We start from the raw sequence: 16,371 nt of genomic DNA on the forward strand, positions 1-16,371 counted from the left end.
CAGAGTGAGACTCCAACTCAAAAAAAAAAAAAAAAGAAGAAGAAGAAGTGTGTGGAGTATATGAGCATCAGTTTGGAAATGCTCTATCTGCTCAGAAATGAGGTGAGGTTGGAATGCAGTGAGACTGTCCTTGGATGGCTCCCATGAGGATTTGAAAGCAGTTCCCAGGGGGGCAGCATTGCTGGAACCCCGAAGTGAGTGTCTGGCCAACTCACGATATGTGCATTCTGGTGCAGATATTAGCATGTTACTTATGTGTCATATGCGCCCTCGACACCGCTGCTCTCTGTGAGGTCTGATGCAGAGCCCATCTGCACCCTCTGTTCTTCCACATCCCTGTGCTTTGCTACCTTCCTTTTCTCCAGTTCTCTGTCCCCAGGTCCTCTGCTCTGCGACTCTGGTTGACACTCTGAGTCCTGCTCCTGCCTGGCTTCCTCACTACATTGTGACCCCCACATCTGCAATGGTGTGAGCTGGGCACACAGGAGCCCTCAACAGGCGCATCTGATGAAATGGCACATACCCAAGCCCTCTCGTGACAGGCCAGCTCTGGGTCACTCTGAGGGCTTCTAGAGGACCCCAGCTTGGGGGAGGAATTCCTGTGTTGTAACACTTATCTTTTGGCTGGAGGTGCCTGAGACTTTGGGAGAGTGTCAAGGCTTTGGGATTGAGGCCACATATCCAGGTACCCTGTTGGTCACGTGTGATCTGTGCCCAGGCCCAGGCCAAGGCTATGATGGGGAGGAGAGAGCAGTGAGTGACAGCTTCGGGCCTGGAGAGTGGGATGACCGGAAAGTCCGCCACACCTTCATCCGAAAGGTGAGATATGGGCTGGGAAGTAGGTGTACCTGGGCCCCTCAGGCTGTGGGGGGAGGGGGAGGGGCGGACCACATTAGCTCTGGGCGCTCATTCCCATGTAGTATGGTGGCTGCCTGCCTCTTTATAGCCCTGCACGCCCCTCAGAGGGGGTCCCCAGCTCCTCTAATCTGTGTTCTCCCTCCGTTTGCTCTCCACTTCTTGACCTTCCTTTGGGAGGGCAGATTCAGTCTGGAAGAATCTCCTAGGTGGGCTCTGCCAAAGTGTTGGGCCTTCCCCAGCCGTCGTTCTCCCATTAGACTATAGGCAACTTGGAGCCAGAAATGATCATACTTTCCCCATCTCACGGGTGCACAGCATGTGCAGACTGAACCACTGGGAGTGCAGAGGCCATACCAGCAGAGGACTGGCAGCGAGGCAGGGTGGGTCGGTAGTCACTGAGGCTGAGGTGGACAGGAGAGAAGTGGCCAATGAACACGGGAGGGGGCTGAGGAAGAAGTGTGTGGAGTGTCTGAGCCAGGCGCCTCACTGGGGTGGCCTCTGGACCAGGATGAGCTGGGGAGGGCTCTCGGTGGGAACAAAGTGAGAGTAGATCCTTCTGAATTAAAAGCAGCCCCCGCTGAAGTGGAAGGATCACCTGAGCCCCTAGCTTGAGGCTGCGGTGGCTGTGAGCATGCTACTGCACTCCAGCCTGGACAACAGAGTGAGACTCTAACTCAAAAAAAAAAAAGTGGCTCCTTCCCACCACTAACAGGAAAGGACGGATCAGGGTTTGGGGATTTGGGGCTTCTTGGTCTTGGGGGCTAGTGGCTTTCCTGGGAGAGGCCAAGGGTGCCGGATGGTGACCCTCGCTCCACCCGTGTTCCAGGTTTACTCCATCATCTCCGTCCAGCTGCTCATCACGGTGGCCATCATTGCCATCTTCACCTTTGTGTAAGTCTCGAGGCCTCCACCTGCTCTCACCAGCCCTGGGGGACTTGGGCTTGGGACTGCCTGCTGGGAGTGTGGGTCATGGTGGGCCCTGCTCTCAGAGCGACTGGGAGTGATTAGAGAAGGAGCCCGAGCTGGTGGAGCCGGGGTGGGGGGGAAGGGGACAGACAAGTCAAAGTGACTCCTCTTGTCCTCCCCTGCCCCACAGGGAACCAGTCAGCACCTTCGTGAGGAGAAACGTGGCCGTCTACTATGTGTCCTAGTGAGTGTGTGCTCCTCTCTGAAGGGGTCAGGGAGAAGGGGGCGGCAGCTTCCATTTCTAGTTGAGCAGCTTTGCTCAGGGCAGGATCAAGATGCTTTTTGAGAGTTTCTCCTTAAGTTGCCAGTGCCAGTTTCCCATGCCAGGGAATGTGGTGTGTGTGCCTACACAAGGGGTAACTGACCTCCAGAACTCATAGGAGTAGGGGCAGGGCACTCTGGTGGTCGCATGCACACTGCACAGTGGTCCTCCTATTCTCTTAGCCTGCCTGCCTTGGCCTCCCTAAACCTCCTTCCTGCCAAGGCCCCGATGTCTCAGTTCCCCCGGCCCGGGTGGTCTCATCCTTGCTTCCTGCTGAGGGCTTCCCCTCAAATGCCCAGACAGCCGTTTGGGCCTCCAATCTGTCGGCTGGTGGCGGGGCTGGGAGTGGGGTAAGGGCAGGTTTGGGTCTATAGACTACTTCCCCATCTCTTTCTCCCCAGTGCTGTCTTCATAGTCACCTACCTGACCCTTGCCTGCTGCCAGGGACCCAGGTAAGTCACAGAGACTTAGATAATGAGAAGGGATGACAGAGCATGGGACCTGGGGCCAAGTGTTTTGAGAAGGAAAGGGATTCCTTATAGCAGTTGAATGGAGACTTACAAGAAATGATGATGATGATGACGACGGCAGTGACCACTGTTCAGGTTTGTACAAAGTACTATGTGTGTGCAGGATCTATGTGGCTGTCATTCTCATAGCAACCCTGCAAGATACGTAGCATTGTAACTATTGGACAAACAGGAAGAACCCAAGGCTCAGAGCTGATATCCTCTCCAGTCACACAGGCAGTGAGTGTGAGAGCTGCAGACAAAGCCGGGTCTTTCTGACTCCACGGTACAGGTCCCTCCCACTGCCCCCTGTGGTCCCTGCATAGAACACCTGAGCAGGTGCCTAAGGCCATGCCGGCCTCCCCGGCTGGAGTCAAGCCTTCTTCCTCCAGCCACAGGAGCCTCGAACACCTGGCCAGCCCCAGGTCACTTATTCAGGGTTTCTCTTTCCCTCAGACGCCGTTTCCCATGGAACATCATCCTGCTGACCCTCTTTGTAAGTCTAGGAGGGGGTGGAGATGCTTAGAGGGAGGGCTGGTCCCAGGGAAGGGATGGGGACACATTTGGGGACACAGTCCTGCCTGTGTCCCCTGCATCCTGAATACCCACTCTTGGGTCTCCTCTGTGACGACCTCTTTCCTACTTGGCCCCGGCTCTGGCAGGCTACCATGGCTGCCCCCCCAGCACCCTGCCTTTCTTTTTAAGTGTTTCATTCACTCTTGTTTCTCTCCTTCCCTCAGACTTTTGCCATGGGCTTCATGACGGGCACCATCTCCAGGTACATCAGGGATGAGCCACCACACTTGGAAGTATGGGGTGTTCCTGGGCTGGCAGTCATGTGCATGGGTAGATTCTGGGCAGGACCCTCTGGAGGTGGTGATTTTGAAGTCATTCAAATGTGGTTTATGCCTCTGGTCTCTCTTAACCCTTCTCCCCCCAGCATGTATCAAACCAAAGCTGTCATCATTGCAATGATCATCACTGCTGTGGTGTCCATTTCAGTCACCATCTTCTGCTTTCAGACTAAGGTGAGGGAACGGAGGGCCCTTCTCTGGTTGCCCCAGCCCTCTTCTTAGCAGACCTGGCCTTTTGGGCTTGGCACTTGAACGGGTGTGGGTGGGCCAGACCCTGTACTCCAGGGGTTTTCCTTAGAGACCTAATCCCCTTCCCCTTAGGTACCTAAAAATGGCTTCCTGTGTCTGTCCTTAGAATGTCATGGTCATTCCCATGCCCCCTACGCGACAGCACTGGGACTCCCTGGTGGGGGAGGCAGAGCGCGTCTGCCTGGGCTGCTAGTTATGGCAGTTGTCTTCAGATGTCTCTGACAGCGCCTCCTTCTCCCTTCCTGGCAGGTGGACTTCACCTCGTGTACAGGCCTCTTCTGTGTCCTGGGAATTGTGCTCATGGTGACTGGGATTGTCACTAGTATTGTGCTGTACTTCAAATATGTGAGTGTCCCAGGAGAGCTGGGGTCAGTGAACTTAGTGCTCAGAGCAAACTTACTGTATGGCGTGGTGTAGCAGGCCCCCTCCCAGGCCCTGCAGGCTTCTGGGCAGGTTCTGACCTCCTGAACCTCTTGACTGGCTAGCAAAGATACCATCATGGAAGCACCATCCTCTTGGGTTAGGGTCTGTTTGGAGACCGGTAGCCCTGGGAGCCATAGCACCTGAAGTCCTGGACAGCATCACCGAGTTCCTATAGGAAGGGGTGGACTAAATCTGACAACTGAGACCAGGTTCTAGGAGGCAGACTGGGAGAGGAACCCAGAGGACCGAGATACGCTTGGGTGGAAGGGACCTTAGGGATTTCTGGTCCAGTTCCTTCTTTTTTTCTCGTCAGCTGGGGCAAGGCACGAGTTCAGAAGGCTGAGGGAGAACGGTGCTGGAGGGGAAGTATGTGGACACGAGGGCTGCCCGCCCACTTTGCCATGGCTGGCTCTGCCCATGGACTCCGTGGGGGTGTCAAGCAGGCAACCCTGTGGGTACTGCCCGATTCAGTCCTCACCAGAGAGGCTGGGGCCTCCCTTCTTCCTTAGCCTACTCTCCCAGGCTGGGCTGCAGAAGCCCCGCTATTGAATGCTGGTCTGTTGAATGCTGACCACGACTGGGGGAAAGATGATGGGGCTCTTGGGCCAGTGCGTGCTGGGTCTGCCCCCTCCAAGCTATAACTCAACCGCTTTCCTTGTTCCAGAAGTATAGTGGACACCTCTGTACCCTGACTCACTGTGGAGATTGGTTAGGCTAAAAGATGCTGTGATCAGTCTTGTATGGCCATTGTAGGATGGCCTCTGCTTTCTCTGCCAAATATATCGGTATTCTTAATTTCTTCCAGGATCTAGAAAGGCAGATTTAGAAAGGCTTCCTAGCTCTACCCACTCTTATGCCAGAATCTCAGGGGGAAGCTGGGGCCTGAGGGCTGGCCTCATCCGTGCTTTGCCAAGGTTTCTAATGCCATACCTGTCCCCATCATCCCCAGGTTTACTGGCTCCACATGCTCTATGCTGCTCTGGGGGCCATCTGTTTCACCCTGGTAAGTTCCTGCTAGGAAAGGGGGCTGAGGGGGCGAATGGGAGGAACTGAGGGGATGGGGCACAAATTTAGACTGCTTGGGAGGCAGGGAGTGGGGCCATAGTTCACCTTTTCCCTCCCTGCTGTCAAGAGGTTCCACCAGCTTCCTGGGCATTCCTATCATACCTTGTCCACACTGCCTGCTATTAGAACACTCAGTAGGCCGTATCATAGAAGAGTGTGTCTGTTTCCTTTGCTAGGCTGAGCTGCTCGCAGGTAGAGCCCATGTGCCATGCTGCTCATCAGCATGTCCCCCAGGCATGGCACAGAGGCTCCCGGGACAAGTCTGCTGACCAGAGGCCAAGCTTTGGCCCTGGATCCCTGGGTTCTCACTTGTCCCTGTCCTTGCAGTTCCTGGCTTACGACACGCAGCTGGTCCTGGGGAACCGGAAGCACACCATCAGCCCAGAGGACTACATCACTGGTGCCCTACAGATTTACACAGACATCGTCTACATCTTCACCTTTGTGCTGCAGCTGGTGGGGGATCGCAATTGAGCAGCGCCCCGTTCTACCCCGCCCTGGGTCTCCCTTCCCTGGGGGCTGGGCCCCGTGACGGCGGTCTGGGCCTCAGGCCCCTGGCCTGCCCCTCAAGTAACGCACCATGTCCTTTCTGTCCGTGGTGGCCTCTGGCTGTGCGTGTGCAGGTACCTGGTGGGGATGAAGGAACTTGGCGGGGACGAGGCTGAAGGTGTGCCTTCTCCCTTCCAGCCACTACATGGCGCCAGTCTTCTTAGCAGCGGGGGTGGGGGAGGAGTGAAAAGAGCCGATTTACAGCCACGAGGGAATATGAAAGATGCCACGAGGGAATATGAAAGATGGACGTGGCTTCAAGGTGATGAGGTTCCCCTTCCACCTCTGCCATAGGCTTCTAGACCAGGTGGCTGGAGCTGTTTCTTTCTTAACCCCCAGCCTCCTGGACACACAGGTCATTATCCTATCCTCCTTTGGCTTGGTCCCTTTAGCTCAGGAAGGTAGAAGAGATCTGTGCCCGTGGGTCTCCTCGCTTCAACCCTTCTTGTTTCAGTGACATGTATATATTGTGTATCTGGATTAGTGCTGGGGAAGAGAAAAGAGTGGGGTGGGCACAGAGGCCGCGTGGAGCAGCATCTCTCCTGCCTGCTCCTAGCTTGTGGTAGTAGAGAGCAGGCCTCTGTAGCCATTGGGTCCCCCTTCTTCAAAGCTGCTGGGGCTTCTGGGTGCTTCTGAGACCTCTGGTTGAGGGAACTCTTGCTCCTGTGCTCAGGCCACTCAGAGCAGAAGGTGGGCCAGTGGGATGGTTTGTGGGATCCTAAGTGTGGCCAGGATGGAACCAGGATGAAGAGACTGGACAAGGCAGGGAAAATGCCGTGGCGTCCCCCCACCTGGCCTGAGAGCCACTGCAGCCTGCTGTTTTCCTTCTGCTAACCCAAGGAGGGTCCTGAGAAGAAGGTGACTTCCTCTCTGTTTGTTCCTAACTTGCACTGGGGGAGTTTTGACTTGAGCCCCATCTCTCCAGCCAGCTACTGCTTTGTAGTATCAAGTGCCTCAAGCTGGAAGGGGGAAGGGGGACGAGAGTCAGTCTGTCGGTGAGGGCGGAAATCAAATCAGCCCAAGGATATAGTTAGGATTTCTCTATTATGTGCTTGATCCTAAATATATCACACAAAGGGGCACAACTAGAAATGTAATAAAGTTGTGCGTCTAGAAGTTCAAGTCCTACATGGCTCTGGTTTTCTTCTCTTGAAGTTGTTAGCTCTGGGAGGATCCAGCTGGCTGTACCAAAAGCATCCACTTCCTACCTCTGCATTCTAGCTTGGTTAGTGTTTCTTTCTTTTTTTTTTTTTTTTTTTTGAGTTGGAGTCTCACTCTGTTGCCCAGACTGAAGTGCAGTGGCCGCTCCCGGCCACCACAGCCTCGACCTGCTGGGCTCCAGCAATCCTTCCGCCTCAGCCTTCCGAGTCACCGGAATTATAGGCATGCGCTACCACGCCCGGCTGATTTTTTGACTTATTATAGAGATGAGGTCTCGCCTGCCCAGGCGGGTCTCGAACCCGTGGGCTCAGGCAATCCACTCACCTCAGCCTCCCAAAGGTGCGGGAGGGTTAGTGTTTCTAATGTGACCACATACACCTCACCCCAGCACTTCCTGGGGATGGATGCAGCAAGCTGGTTTAACAGTTGGCTGGCCGGGTGCAGTGGTTCATGCCTGTAATCCCTTTGGGAGGCTTAGGTGGGAGGATCGCTCGAGCCCAGGAGTTCAAGGCCAGCCTGAGTAACATAGTGAGACCTGGTCTGTACAGAAAATAAAAAAAATTAGCCAGGCATGGTGGTGCTTGCTTGTAGTCCCAGCTACTTAGGAGGCTGAGGCAGGATTGCCTGTGCCCAGGAGGTTAAGGCTGCGGTAAGATGTGAGCGTGCCACTGTACTAAAGCCTGGGCGACAGGGTGAGACCCCAATTCAAAAACAGAAACAAAACCCAAAACCTAAAACAGGTAGAGGAAGGGTGAGCTCAGCCCTGCAATAGTGACTCACTGGGTCTGGAAAGGACCGCTCAGCCACAGTGCTTGTCCTCCTCTGTGCCACGGACCTTTTCCAAAAGTTTTGAGAAGTAGTAACTCTCCCGACAAAGCTGTTTGTATGCATACGATGTTTCAGGCGAGGGGGTGGGGGGATGGGGGAAGGATGGTCCCAGACTCAGGCTCAGAACCCCTCGCCTTAGAAATTGCTAGTCCGATCTCTTACACGTGAGGACACTGAGACCCAGAGAGGTTCAATCATTTGAACTCAGTCAAGAGTAGTGCTTTTTTGCCTCCACACTCTCAGTACCTTCTTTGATTTTCTTTACTATTTGTTTCAAGGCTAAGTGGGACCCCACCCTCCTGGCCAGCGGCGATGAGGGAAGGCTTGGTCCCCAGGACCCGAGCCCAGGCTTGTTGCGTTTAAGGCTCTGTGGTTACCCCACCATCCAGTCGGAACACTGAGCTCTTCTGTGAGAGGCAGCACACATGAGTAACCAGCCCCACCCTCTGCCCTTCCCGTCCCCAGGGGCTCACGAACCCAGACCTGGTTCCTTTCCACTCACTCCCTCAATAACTTTATTTGTGTCGGAGGGGCGGGGCTGGCAGCAGCCTGGGCCTCATGCGCCCCCTGGTGGGCCTCAGCGGCAGGGACCGGAATCCCAGCCAAACCCGAGGACTTCACAGTCTAGGGGAGGGTGGCAGCGCTCCTCATGCCTGCACCCCGGACCCAACTTCAGGGGACGGGAGGTCTTGGGAGGAGGCCCTGAACCTCTGGCTCTCATACTCGCCCGTGTTGGACGCCCGCATGTTCTGCCGAGCCTTCATCTGCTTCAAACGGTCCTTGTCCACTTCCCGCTTGGTGAGGATGAAGAGGAGGATACCACAGGGGAAGCCGATGGCCCTAGGGGTGGGGAGATGTGCACGGGGTTTGGGGAGGGGCCAAGCCTGAGCCAAAGGGACTGGGGGGAATCGTTACAGCTTCATCAATTGCATGAATGCTGCAATACCTCTTGAATCTATTCGTCCTCAGTGCTGGCTGTTGGAGGGACCTACGCAAATCAGGTCCTGCCGCTGCTCTGTTTAAAGCCCGGTAACAGCTCTCCATCACTTCCTGGCCAAGTCCAAACTCCTAGGCATGGCACAAAAGGCCCAGTGTGGTTGGGTCTCTGCCCATCTCTTCACTCCTTTCCCCCAGAGCCTGATAATCCTCAGCACAAACCCTGCACTCCTATACTTGCGCAGGCAGCCCAGCCTCTTACACCCTGGCAGAGTCTTGACAAAGGTCCCCTCTGCCTAAACTGCCCTTTACACCCTCCCAGACTGTCCTTAATCTGAGTCACTGCTACTTGGAAGGCACTTTGGTGTGGGGAAAAGAGCATGGAATCATAAGACCTGGTGAAAATCCTAGCTCTGAGCCTCAGTTCCTTCCTCTGTGAAATGGGGATGTAATATTTACCTCAGAAAAACTAAGACATTACATGGTAAGGTATGGGCACACCCCAGATACTAAAAAAAATGTTAATTTCCGCCTCCTTTTCCTTTAACATTGACAATAATATGTACTAAGGTCAGTGTCAGATCCTAATAACAATATTTGTAACACCTAGGCACTATTGTACAACTGACATAATCTCAATGAATGAATTACTGAAACATCCTCCCAAAAGGGAGGATGAAGCCGGGGACCCAGGTTTGAATCAGATCAACTCAGTTTATGCCACAGAAAGCCAGTCTCCCCAGTGGGTTCCCCACCTCCCCTGCCCCAGTCCTCTTGAGACTGCAATCCTCAAATCCACCTACGCTGTTCTCACAACTTTGGATTCTGCTCAACCCTTGAAAGTTGGAGCCAAGTTTCTGGGTCCCACCTTCCCCTGGATGCCATTCCCCAATGGTGGGCAAAGGGGTAACTGAAACTTACCAGGCCAGTCCCACAGCTTTCATGGGGTTCTTGCCCCTCTTTCTGGGAATGTACTCCAGCTCAGGGGACAGGGACTCAGGCTCCTCCTTGCACTCTGGGGAGCTGTGGCTTTGCAGAGCCCGGGTCCTGTTCTGGGAAGCCTTGTTAGCTGCGGCTCCTGCGAGAATCCCTGTGAATGGAGATAAGGAAGGTCAGTAAGAGGGGACAGAAAAGAAAGTGGGGAAGGGAGCGGTAAGGGCTGGGGAGAAGCAATTGAGATCTGAGGAAGGGCAGTGGCCGCAGTCTAAGTAACAAGTGCCAGGGAGAATCCAAAGGGACATGGGAAAATCGCCATCGAGGTGGCACCTTTGGAAGCCACTTCCACGTCACTGCGGGCTCATCACCCTGGTGCCCGGAGGGCGAGCTTCGCTGCTCTTCATCTCAGACGACGGGATGGGAAGGACTGCAGTGGGACTCACACGAGACGCATGAAGGAAATCCGGGAAAAGGTTTGAGAACTGCAGGATGTTAGCCCTGGAAGGAGCTTAAAGATAGTCTACTCCCTCCCCTCATTTTATAGAAGAGGAAACTGAAGCCCCGAGGGACGAACTGCTTCGCCCAAGGTCAAACTGCTAATTAGCCGGGGCTAGAACCCAAGCCTCCAGAAGCCCTGGGCTCCTTCCTCTGCACTGCGGTGAGTGTGAAACACTTGGAGCGCGGGGAGTCTAAGAGGCTTTCCCGAGGCTTCCTCTCGTAGCGAGACCCCAGAGGTGTCGTGTAACCCGAAGGCAGGGGGATGGACTGGGTGACCTCTAAGAGCATCTCTTCACCCCCAGACTCTTGAAGATCCTGCAGAGAAGCGTGGACAGGAATCGACAGCCCTGACCTCCTGCTACCGCCGGGCGGGATGCGAAAGAAAAGGGATCTCTAGTGGTCCTGCCCTCCCCGGGGACCCTCTCCTTACCCCGGAGGACGCGGGCATTTCTCGCCCCCCGGCCCTTCAGCGCCGTAGCAGCTACCACCGCAGCCATGTTCAGATCCCACCCCCCTTCACCGCGTTCCCCGCCGGGAATTGTAGTTTGCGTAAGGGGCCTCCCCCGCTCCTTCCGTCCTGCCTACAGACCAGAAACTACATATCCCAGAAGTCCGCGGAGCAGACCCTGGAGAACTACTCTTCCCAGGAGACCCCGGAGGCGCGCACGCTCGCTTGTTTCCCTCTCGTTGTGGGCGGAGTCGTATGGGGCGGAGTTTAGGTTCTCCCCGCCACGCCCCGGCCCCCGTCTTCCAACCCTGCCCTGTGATTGGTGAGTCCGCCAGTCAACCCCCATAGGTATTGGCGGAACGGCCGTCGCTCTTCCTGGTGGGGCGTGGCCTCCGTCTACTTCCTCCCGGGAGGCGGGGCTCGAGTTCCGCGTCGTCGCGCCGAGCTGACTCTGGGAGGCGTTTGGGCCCAGGGAAGTGGTTCGGCCGCTGGTGCCGCATGGAGTCCGAATCGGAAAGCGGGGCCGCCGCTGACACCCCCCCACTGGAGACCCTAAGCTTCCATGGTGATGAAGAGATTATCGAGGTGGTAGAGCTGGACCCCGGTCCGCCGGACCCGGGTGAGAACTGCCGCTCCTCGGACCAGGGGACAGGAGGCGCTCACCCCTGGCCTCTGACCCCTGCTTCTCCCCCTCCCCTCCGCACCCCACCGGTCATTCCTGCCGACATCCTTCTCCTCCCCCCTCCTGCGCCCACTTAGTTCTCAGGCCTGGCTGGGGTGGGGGTTCCCTGACGCCTCCTCTGGCCCTTCCCCTCACACACCCCCTTCCCGTCATCCCCTCGGCCCTCCCTTCCCGCACGGTCGCTGGGCAGCCCCAGGTCCTCGGTCCTGGCCTCGCGTCCTCCGTCCCACAGGCCCCCTCCGCCCTGCCGGCTCTCGCCCCGCTGCCGCCGAGTGTCTGACTCCACCTTAGCCTCTTGCCGCATGACCCGCCCCAGCCTCGGGCCTCCCCACGCTGCTCCCCATCCCTCTTGCCGCCTCCCGAGCCCCATCTTTTGGCCTTCTCCCCAAAGCAGATGATCTGGCCCAGGAGATGGAAGATGTGGACTTTGAGGAAGAGGAAGAAGAGGAAGAGGGCCACGAGGAGGGCTGGGTTCTGGAACCCCAGGAAGGGGTGGTCGGCAGCATGGAGGGCCCCGACGACAGTGAGGTCACCTTTGCATTGCACTCAGGTAGGTCTCCGCGGAGCTGCTCCTCGAATCAGTCCAGGTGGGCACGTGAGCGTTTAACACCGGCCAGGTACAGAGCCTAAGAGGGACACAGAGATGGGGAAGATCCCGGCTTTGCCCTGGAGGAGCACACAGGTGGGGACAGTGTTGTGGCCGAATGGATGAGAGCTTGGCCTCTGGAATCAGTTGAGACACCTAGGTTCAAATTCTACCTCTCCTGCTTACCAGCTCATCTTTATTAACCTCTCTCTGAGTCTTAGTTTTCTTTTTAAAAGCTATGGTTTTCCAGTCTGGGCAGCATAGCAAGACCTGTCTCCACCAAAACTAAAAAAGAATTAATGTGGGCGTGGTGGCACACACTTGTGTCCCAGCTACTTGGGGGGCTGAGGTGGATCACTTGAGCCCAGGAGTTCAGGATTACAGTGAGCTGTGATTGCACCACTGCACTCCAGCCTGGGCGACAGAGTAAGACCCCATCTCCAAAAAAAGAAAAGCTGTTTTTGATCAAAGTTAATGAAAGTAGCCAGGTTATGAATTAGAGCTCATTGTTTTTGAGCATGTTTTATATAATCGTTTCAAACACTGATTCTTAGTAAGAAACCCTTAGCTTGATGCTTTGCCCCGTTTATTTGTATCCAGCCTGGGGCACCCTGTTCTAAGAACTGTTAAGCCCTTGCACACGTGCCCACCTCTTATCCGTGGCACCAGTGTGGGGTGGTGGGGGGAGCAGCACAGTGAAGGGATCTGCCCTGGAGAAGACCTTGGAGCTTGGCAAGTCCGCAGGAGGATTTCTCTGACAACCTGATGCTTGAAGCTTAGAAGAACTTGGGTGTGTACTTATTTTCCCGGAGGAAGGGCATACTGCTTTGACTGAAAGAGGGTGGGCTTTGTGAGGGTTCTGAAGCACAGGACCCTTGTGGGATCCCTGTCCCCTTACCCATGGAATATCTCTTGGGACAGCATCTGTGTTTTGTGTGAGTCTGGACCCCAAGACCAACACCTTGGCCGTGACGGGGGGTGAAGACGACAAAGCCTTCGTGTGGAGGCTCAGCGACGGGGAGCTGCTCTTTGAGTGTGCAGGTGAGGGGCACAGGGAGGCCTGGGGAATGGGTCGTGTTCCTTTGGAGATCTTCGGGGCCTGGTGGGCAGTGGTTGTGCGTCCGACAGCCGTTTAGTGAGCTCTCTTTTGTACCAGCCCTCTGGTGGGCCCCAGGGACACCAAGAAGGAGAATACTGGTCTGTTGTGGGCATGGGGACAGGAGGCACGGATTGGCCATGGGAGTCCAGGCAGAAGTGTGGGGTGGACAGAAGCGATGACAAAGGAGGCCTGGGCTCTGCTTGGTTGAGTGAGATAGCAGTGTCCTTCCGGGGAGACCTGGGGATGCTGGTTCCCAGAGCAGCAGTGAGTTCCGTCACCTGTTCTGGGGCCTTTCACGGGACTCTGTACCAGGGTCATGTGCCCCCAGCACCAGGTGCCCTATTGTTCTCTCCTCTTTCTGGCCACCTTTCTTTGCAGGCCATAAAGACTCTGTGACTTGTGCTGGTTTCAGCCACGACTCCACCCTAGTGGCCACAGGGGACATGAGTGGCCTCTTGAAAGTGTGGCAGGTGGACACCAAGGAGGAAGTCTGGTCCTTTGAAGCAGGAGACCTGGAGGTAAGATTATAAGGATGGGATTTGACTCCGGGGAGCCTTGGGTGGGAGTGAGAGCTTGAGAGGCCAGTCCTATCTTTACTGCACCAAGCCACCTCTGAGCCAGGGCACCCAGCGTGCACCCAGAGCGTCTGTACTTGTTCCCTGGAAATTCTCACAACCCCAGAAGCAGGAAACCTTGGGTAGGACTCATGGGGCAGGTTCCTAGGTGGGATGGGGTGACATGGGTCTCCCTGCTGCCCCTTCCTCTCTGCCTAGTGGATGGAGTGGCACCCTCGGGCACCTGTCCTGTTGGCGGGCACGGCTGATGGCAACACCTGGATGTGGAAGGTCCCGAATGGCGACTGCAAGACCTTCCAGGGCCCCAACTGCCCAGCCACCTGTGGCCGCATCCTTCCCGATGGTGAGGACAGCTCCCCTAAGTGTCCTTTCCTGGGTGCCGAAGTTGACTCCAGGAATATGTACCTCCCTAAGTTCTCCCTGGGCTACAGCCAGCAAACTCAGACTTGCTCTCCTGAGTGTTGACCTCCCAGGCCCCAAAGCCCACAGTGCCTCCTTCCTGAACTTCTGGAATTGGGGTTCCTCTGTGATTCCCTGGGGCAGTGTTTGAGCCCTGACTCTCTGCTTTCCTCTCCGTCCCTGTCCCCTCGGTGTGTCTGAGGGTGCCCTCTGTCCTCTCCTCACCTGCGCCTTGGCTCTTCAGGGAAGAGAGCTGTGGTAGGCTATGAAGACGGCACCATCAGGATTTGGGACCTGAAGCAGGGAAACCCCATCCATGTACTGAAAGGTATCAGAGGTGGGGGCCTTTGTGAAGGGGGACTGAGCACCCGGGCCAGCTCACAGAGGAGGCAGGCCGAAGCCTGACTTGCCCCCTGGCTGCATCCTAGGGACTGAGGGTCACCAGGGTCCTCTGACCTGTGTGGCCACCAACCAGGACGGCAGCCTGATCCTCACTGGCTCTGTGGACTGCCAGGCCAAGCTGGTCAGTGCCACCACCGGCAAGGTGAGTAGACCTGCAGCCTGGCTGGGCCCTCCCCTTTGCCAGTCTTCCCTCCTGTCTTGTTCCTTCCTTTCTGACTCTGCACTCTGCCTCTCCCCACCGTCTTCTCTCGGTCCGAGGTCGGAGGCAGCAGGCCCTCCTCTGATCCTCTCACTTGTAGGTGGTGGGTGTTTTCCGACCCGAGACCGTGGCCTCCCAGCCCAACCTGGGAGAGGGGGAGGAGAGCGAGTCCAACTCGGTGGAGTCCTTGGGCTTCTGCAGTGTGTGAGTGTGAGCCAGGGCCTCGGCCTGGAGAGAGCACTGGGAGAAGGGCTCGCGGGAGGGCCCAGGCTGGGGGCCCCAGGCAGGAGGGCAGGGCACAGGAATCCAGGCCCTCATGCATTTCCGTCCTGCTCTCCTCTGTCCAGGATGCCTCTGGCAGCTGTTGGCTACCTGGACGGGACCCTGGCCATCTATGACCTGTCCACGCAGACTCTCAGGCACCAGTGTCAGCACCAGGTACGGACAGCTAGAGCTGGGATCCTTGTGGGCCGTGGCCATGGAGGTGGGGGCTCCCGAGCATCTGGCCTGACCTGGCTCCTGCTTGGCCCTTGGCTGTGGCCCTCCCTCTGGGAGAGCTGGGAGCAGATGCCCCTCCGCTCTCCCACCCCTGACCTCCACCTTGCCTCTGACGCACCTTGGCGCAGTCGGGCATTGTGCAGCTGCTGTGGGAGGCGGGCACCGCCGTGGTTTACACCTGTAGCCTGGACGGCATTGTGCGCCTCTGGGACGCCCGGACCGGCCGTCTGCTCACTGACTACCGGGGCCACACGGCCGAGATCCTGGACTTTGCCCTCAGCAAGTAAGTGAATTGGGCAAGGATCGGGATCTCTGTGTATTCAGAAGGTGGGATAGCATGGTCCTTGGGGTGGCGGAGGAGAAGGAAGCTGAGACCCAAGGCCTGGTGGCAAGTGGTGAGGCAGGAATGCTGGGAAGCCTGAGTTCACGGCCTCGGGAGTTGTCACTTCTGATCCAGCCCCCACCCCAGTGATTGACAGTGACCAACCAGGGTCTCCCATCTCAGTCACGGGGCGAGGGGATGAACCTGATCCCCCCGTCCGAGTCAGCTCTGTGGCCATCCCGGGCTAGGAGCTTTCCTCCCATGACCCCTTTGCTGGTTGCGTGGAGACGTCAGCACGGTGCCAGGCACTGGGGATCGAGAACTGAGGGTGTGCTGGAGGAGCCGCCCTGGTGCCCTGGTCCCTTCCGCCACGTGCTTTCTGTTTTCAGAGATGCCTCCCTGGTGGTGACCACGTCAGGAGACCACAAGGCGAAAGTATTTTGTGTCCAGAGACCTGACCGCTAGTGGCTGCGCCTCTGCCTTTGCGTCTGGTGTTGAGGGGGATGAGCGGAGCCCCCACCAGCAGCAGAGGCGGCGGGTACAGGAAGAGAAGGGGAGGGGCCTCGGACTACTTTCCAACCCCTTCAACTCACTGCCCCCTCCCTCCTGTTCTCTTTAGAGACCCAGCCCTCGGCCCCTTCCCCCCCTCGCCCAGACCTGGCAGGCCCATCTGAGGGAGGGCCAGACCTGTCTTTCTCTTTCACTTTCATTTGCTGGTGTGAGCCATGGGGGTGTGTATTTGTATGTGTGGAGTAGGTATTTGAGGTTCCCGTTCTTTCCCTTCCCAGGTCTCGGGGGGTGGAAAGGAGGAAGAGATACTAGTTACAGATTTTAAAAATGTAAATAAAATATACTTCCCAGAGACAGCGTTTGTGTGGATCTTGTGGCAGCTGGACGCCGGGAGGAGCAGGCGCGGGCCGTGTCAGGGCGAGACTTCCCCACAAAATCTGTTGGATGTCACGATGTGTGTGCGAACCCTCTCAAGGGATGGTCAGATTGCACGGACAACTACTTGCCTGTCTGGGGTTGGAATCTCCGTGATCCCACGGCTGTCTTGAAGTTCTTTC

General features: G+C 56.6%; 3 protein-coding genes across 7 annotated transcripts in view; 2 read left to right on the forward strand and 1 right to left on the reverse strand.

Annotated features, from left to right (window-relative positions):
• TMBIM1 (transmembrane BAX inhibitor motif containing 1) overlaps positions 1–6,863 on the forward strand; it is a 15,532-nt gene extending 8,669 nt beyond the window's left edge. The window contains exons 3-12 of one of the 2 annotated variants that reach the window (XM_021706534.1): positions 719–819; positions 1,685–1,749; positions 1,955–2,008; positions 2,488–2,538; positions 3,052–3,091; positions 3,336–3,373; positions 3,536–3,623; positions 3,948–4,043; positions 5,071–5,124; positions 5,514–5,833. In XM_021706534.1, coding sequence (XP_021562209.1) covers positions 719–819; positions 1,685–1,749; positions 1,955–2,008; positions 2,488–2,538; positions 3,052–3,091; positions 3,336–3,373; positions 3,536–3,623; positions 3,948–4,043; positions 5,071–5,124; positions 5,514–5,660 — 734 coding nt within the window. In that variant the 3' untranslated portion in view covers positions 5,661–5,833. Of the gene's footprint in view, positions 1–718; positions 820–1,684; positions 1,750–1,954; positions 2,009–2,487; positions 2,539–3,051; positions 3,092–3,335; positions 3,374–3,535; positions 3,624–3,947; positions 4,044–5,070; positions 5,125–5,513 lie in introns of both variants that reach the window. The other variant, XM_008073661.2, reaches the window with a different exon arrangement.
• The window catches only part of PNKD (paroxysmal nonkinesigenic dyskinesia), an 85,114-nt gene extending 74,479 nt beyond the window's left edge, over positions 1–10,635 (reverse strand). Inside the window, exons 1-3 of one of the 3 annotated variants that reach the window (XM_021706513.1) lie at positions 10,525–10,609; positions 9,582–9,750; positions 8,448–8,564 (exon numbers count right to left, since the gene is read on the reverse strand). In XM_021706513.1, the coding sequence (XP_021562188.1) occupies positions 8,448–8,564; positions 9,582–9,750; positions 10,525–10,591 (353 nt within the window). In that variant the 5' untranslated portion in view covers positions 10,592–10,609. Of the gene's footprint in view, positions 1–8,211; positions 8,565–9,581; positions 9,751–10,524 lie in introns of those variants that run through there. The other 2 variants (XR_002481274.1, XM_008073642.2) reach the window with 2 other exon arrangements.
• A 237-nt stretch (positions 10,636–10,872) lies between these two features.
• On the forward strand, positions 10,873–16,168 carry AAMP (angio associated migratory cell protein). Of its 2 annotated transcripts, none has more exons than XM_008073675.2 (11): positions 10,873–11,161; positions 11,619–11,774; positions 12,732–12,851; positions 13,288–13,427; positions 13,683–13,827; positions 14,128–14,211; positions 14,312–14,427; positions 14,585–14,688; positions 14,832–14,922; positions 15,111–15,265; positions 15,694–16,168. In XM_008073675.2, the coding sequence occupies exons 1-11, from the start codon at positions 11,041–11,043 to the stop codon at positions 15,767–15,769; spliced, it is 1,308 nt and encodes a 435-aa protein (XP_008071866.1). In that variant the 5' UTR covers positions 10,873–11,040; the 3' UTR covers positions 15,770–16,168. The 2 variants fall into 2 exon arrangements, with proteins under 2 accessions (XP_008071866.1, XP_021562185.1); XM_021706510.1 differs by having other exon boundaries at positions 10,924–11,161; positions 11,616–11,774.
• Positions 16,169–16,371: the final 203 nt, after the last annotated feature.

This window comes from Carlito syrichta, unplaced genomic scaffold, assembly GCF_000164805.1.
Source record: "Carlito syrichta isolate Samal-C Ts95f unplaced genomic scaffold, Tarsius_syrichta-2.0.1 Scaffold115728, whole genome shotgun sequence".
NCBI classification, from domain to species: Eukaryota; Metazoa; Chordata; class Mammalia; order Primates; family Tarsiidae; genus Carlito; species Carlito syrichta.

What these genes read in the sequence shown, in the direction of transcription:
- AAMP (XM_021706510.1), top strand. Translation starts at nt 11,041, where the DNA reads ATGGAGTCCGAATCGGAAAGCGGGGCCGCCGCTGACACCCCCCCACTG. An exon ending in CACCTTTGCATTGCACTCAG is followed by an intron (nt 11,775 to 12,731) that starts GTAGGTCTCCGC and finishes CTCTTGGGACAG; the next exon opens with CATCTGTGTTTTGTGTGAGT. An exon ending in GGCACCAGTGTCAGCACCAG is followed by an intron (nt 14,923 to 15,110) that starts GTACGGACAGCT and finishes ACCTTGGCGCAG; the next exon opens with TCGGGCATTGTGCAGCTGCT.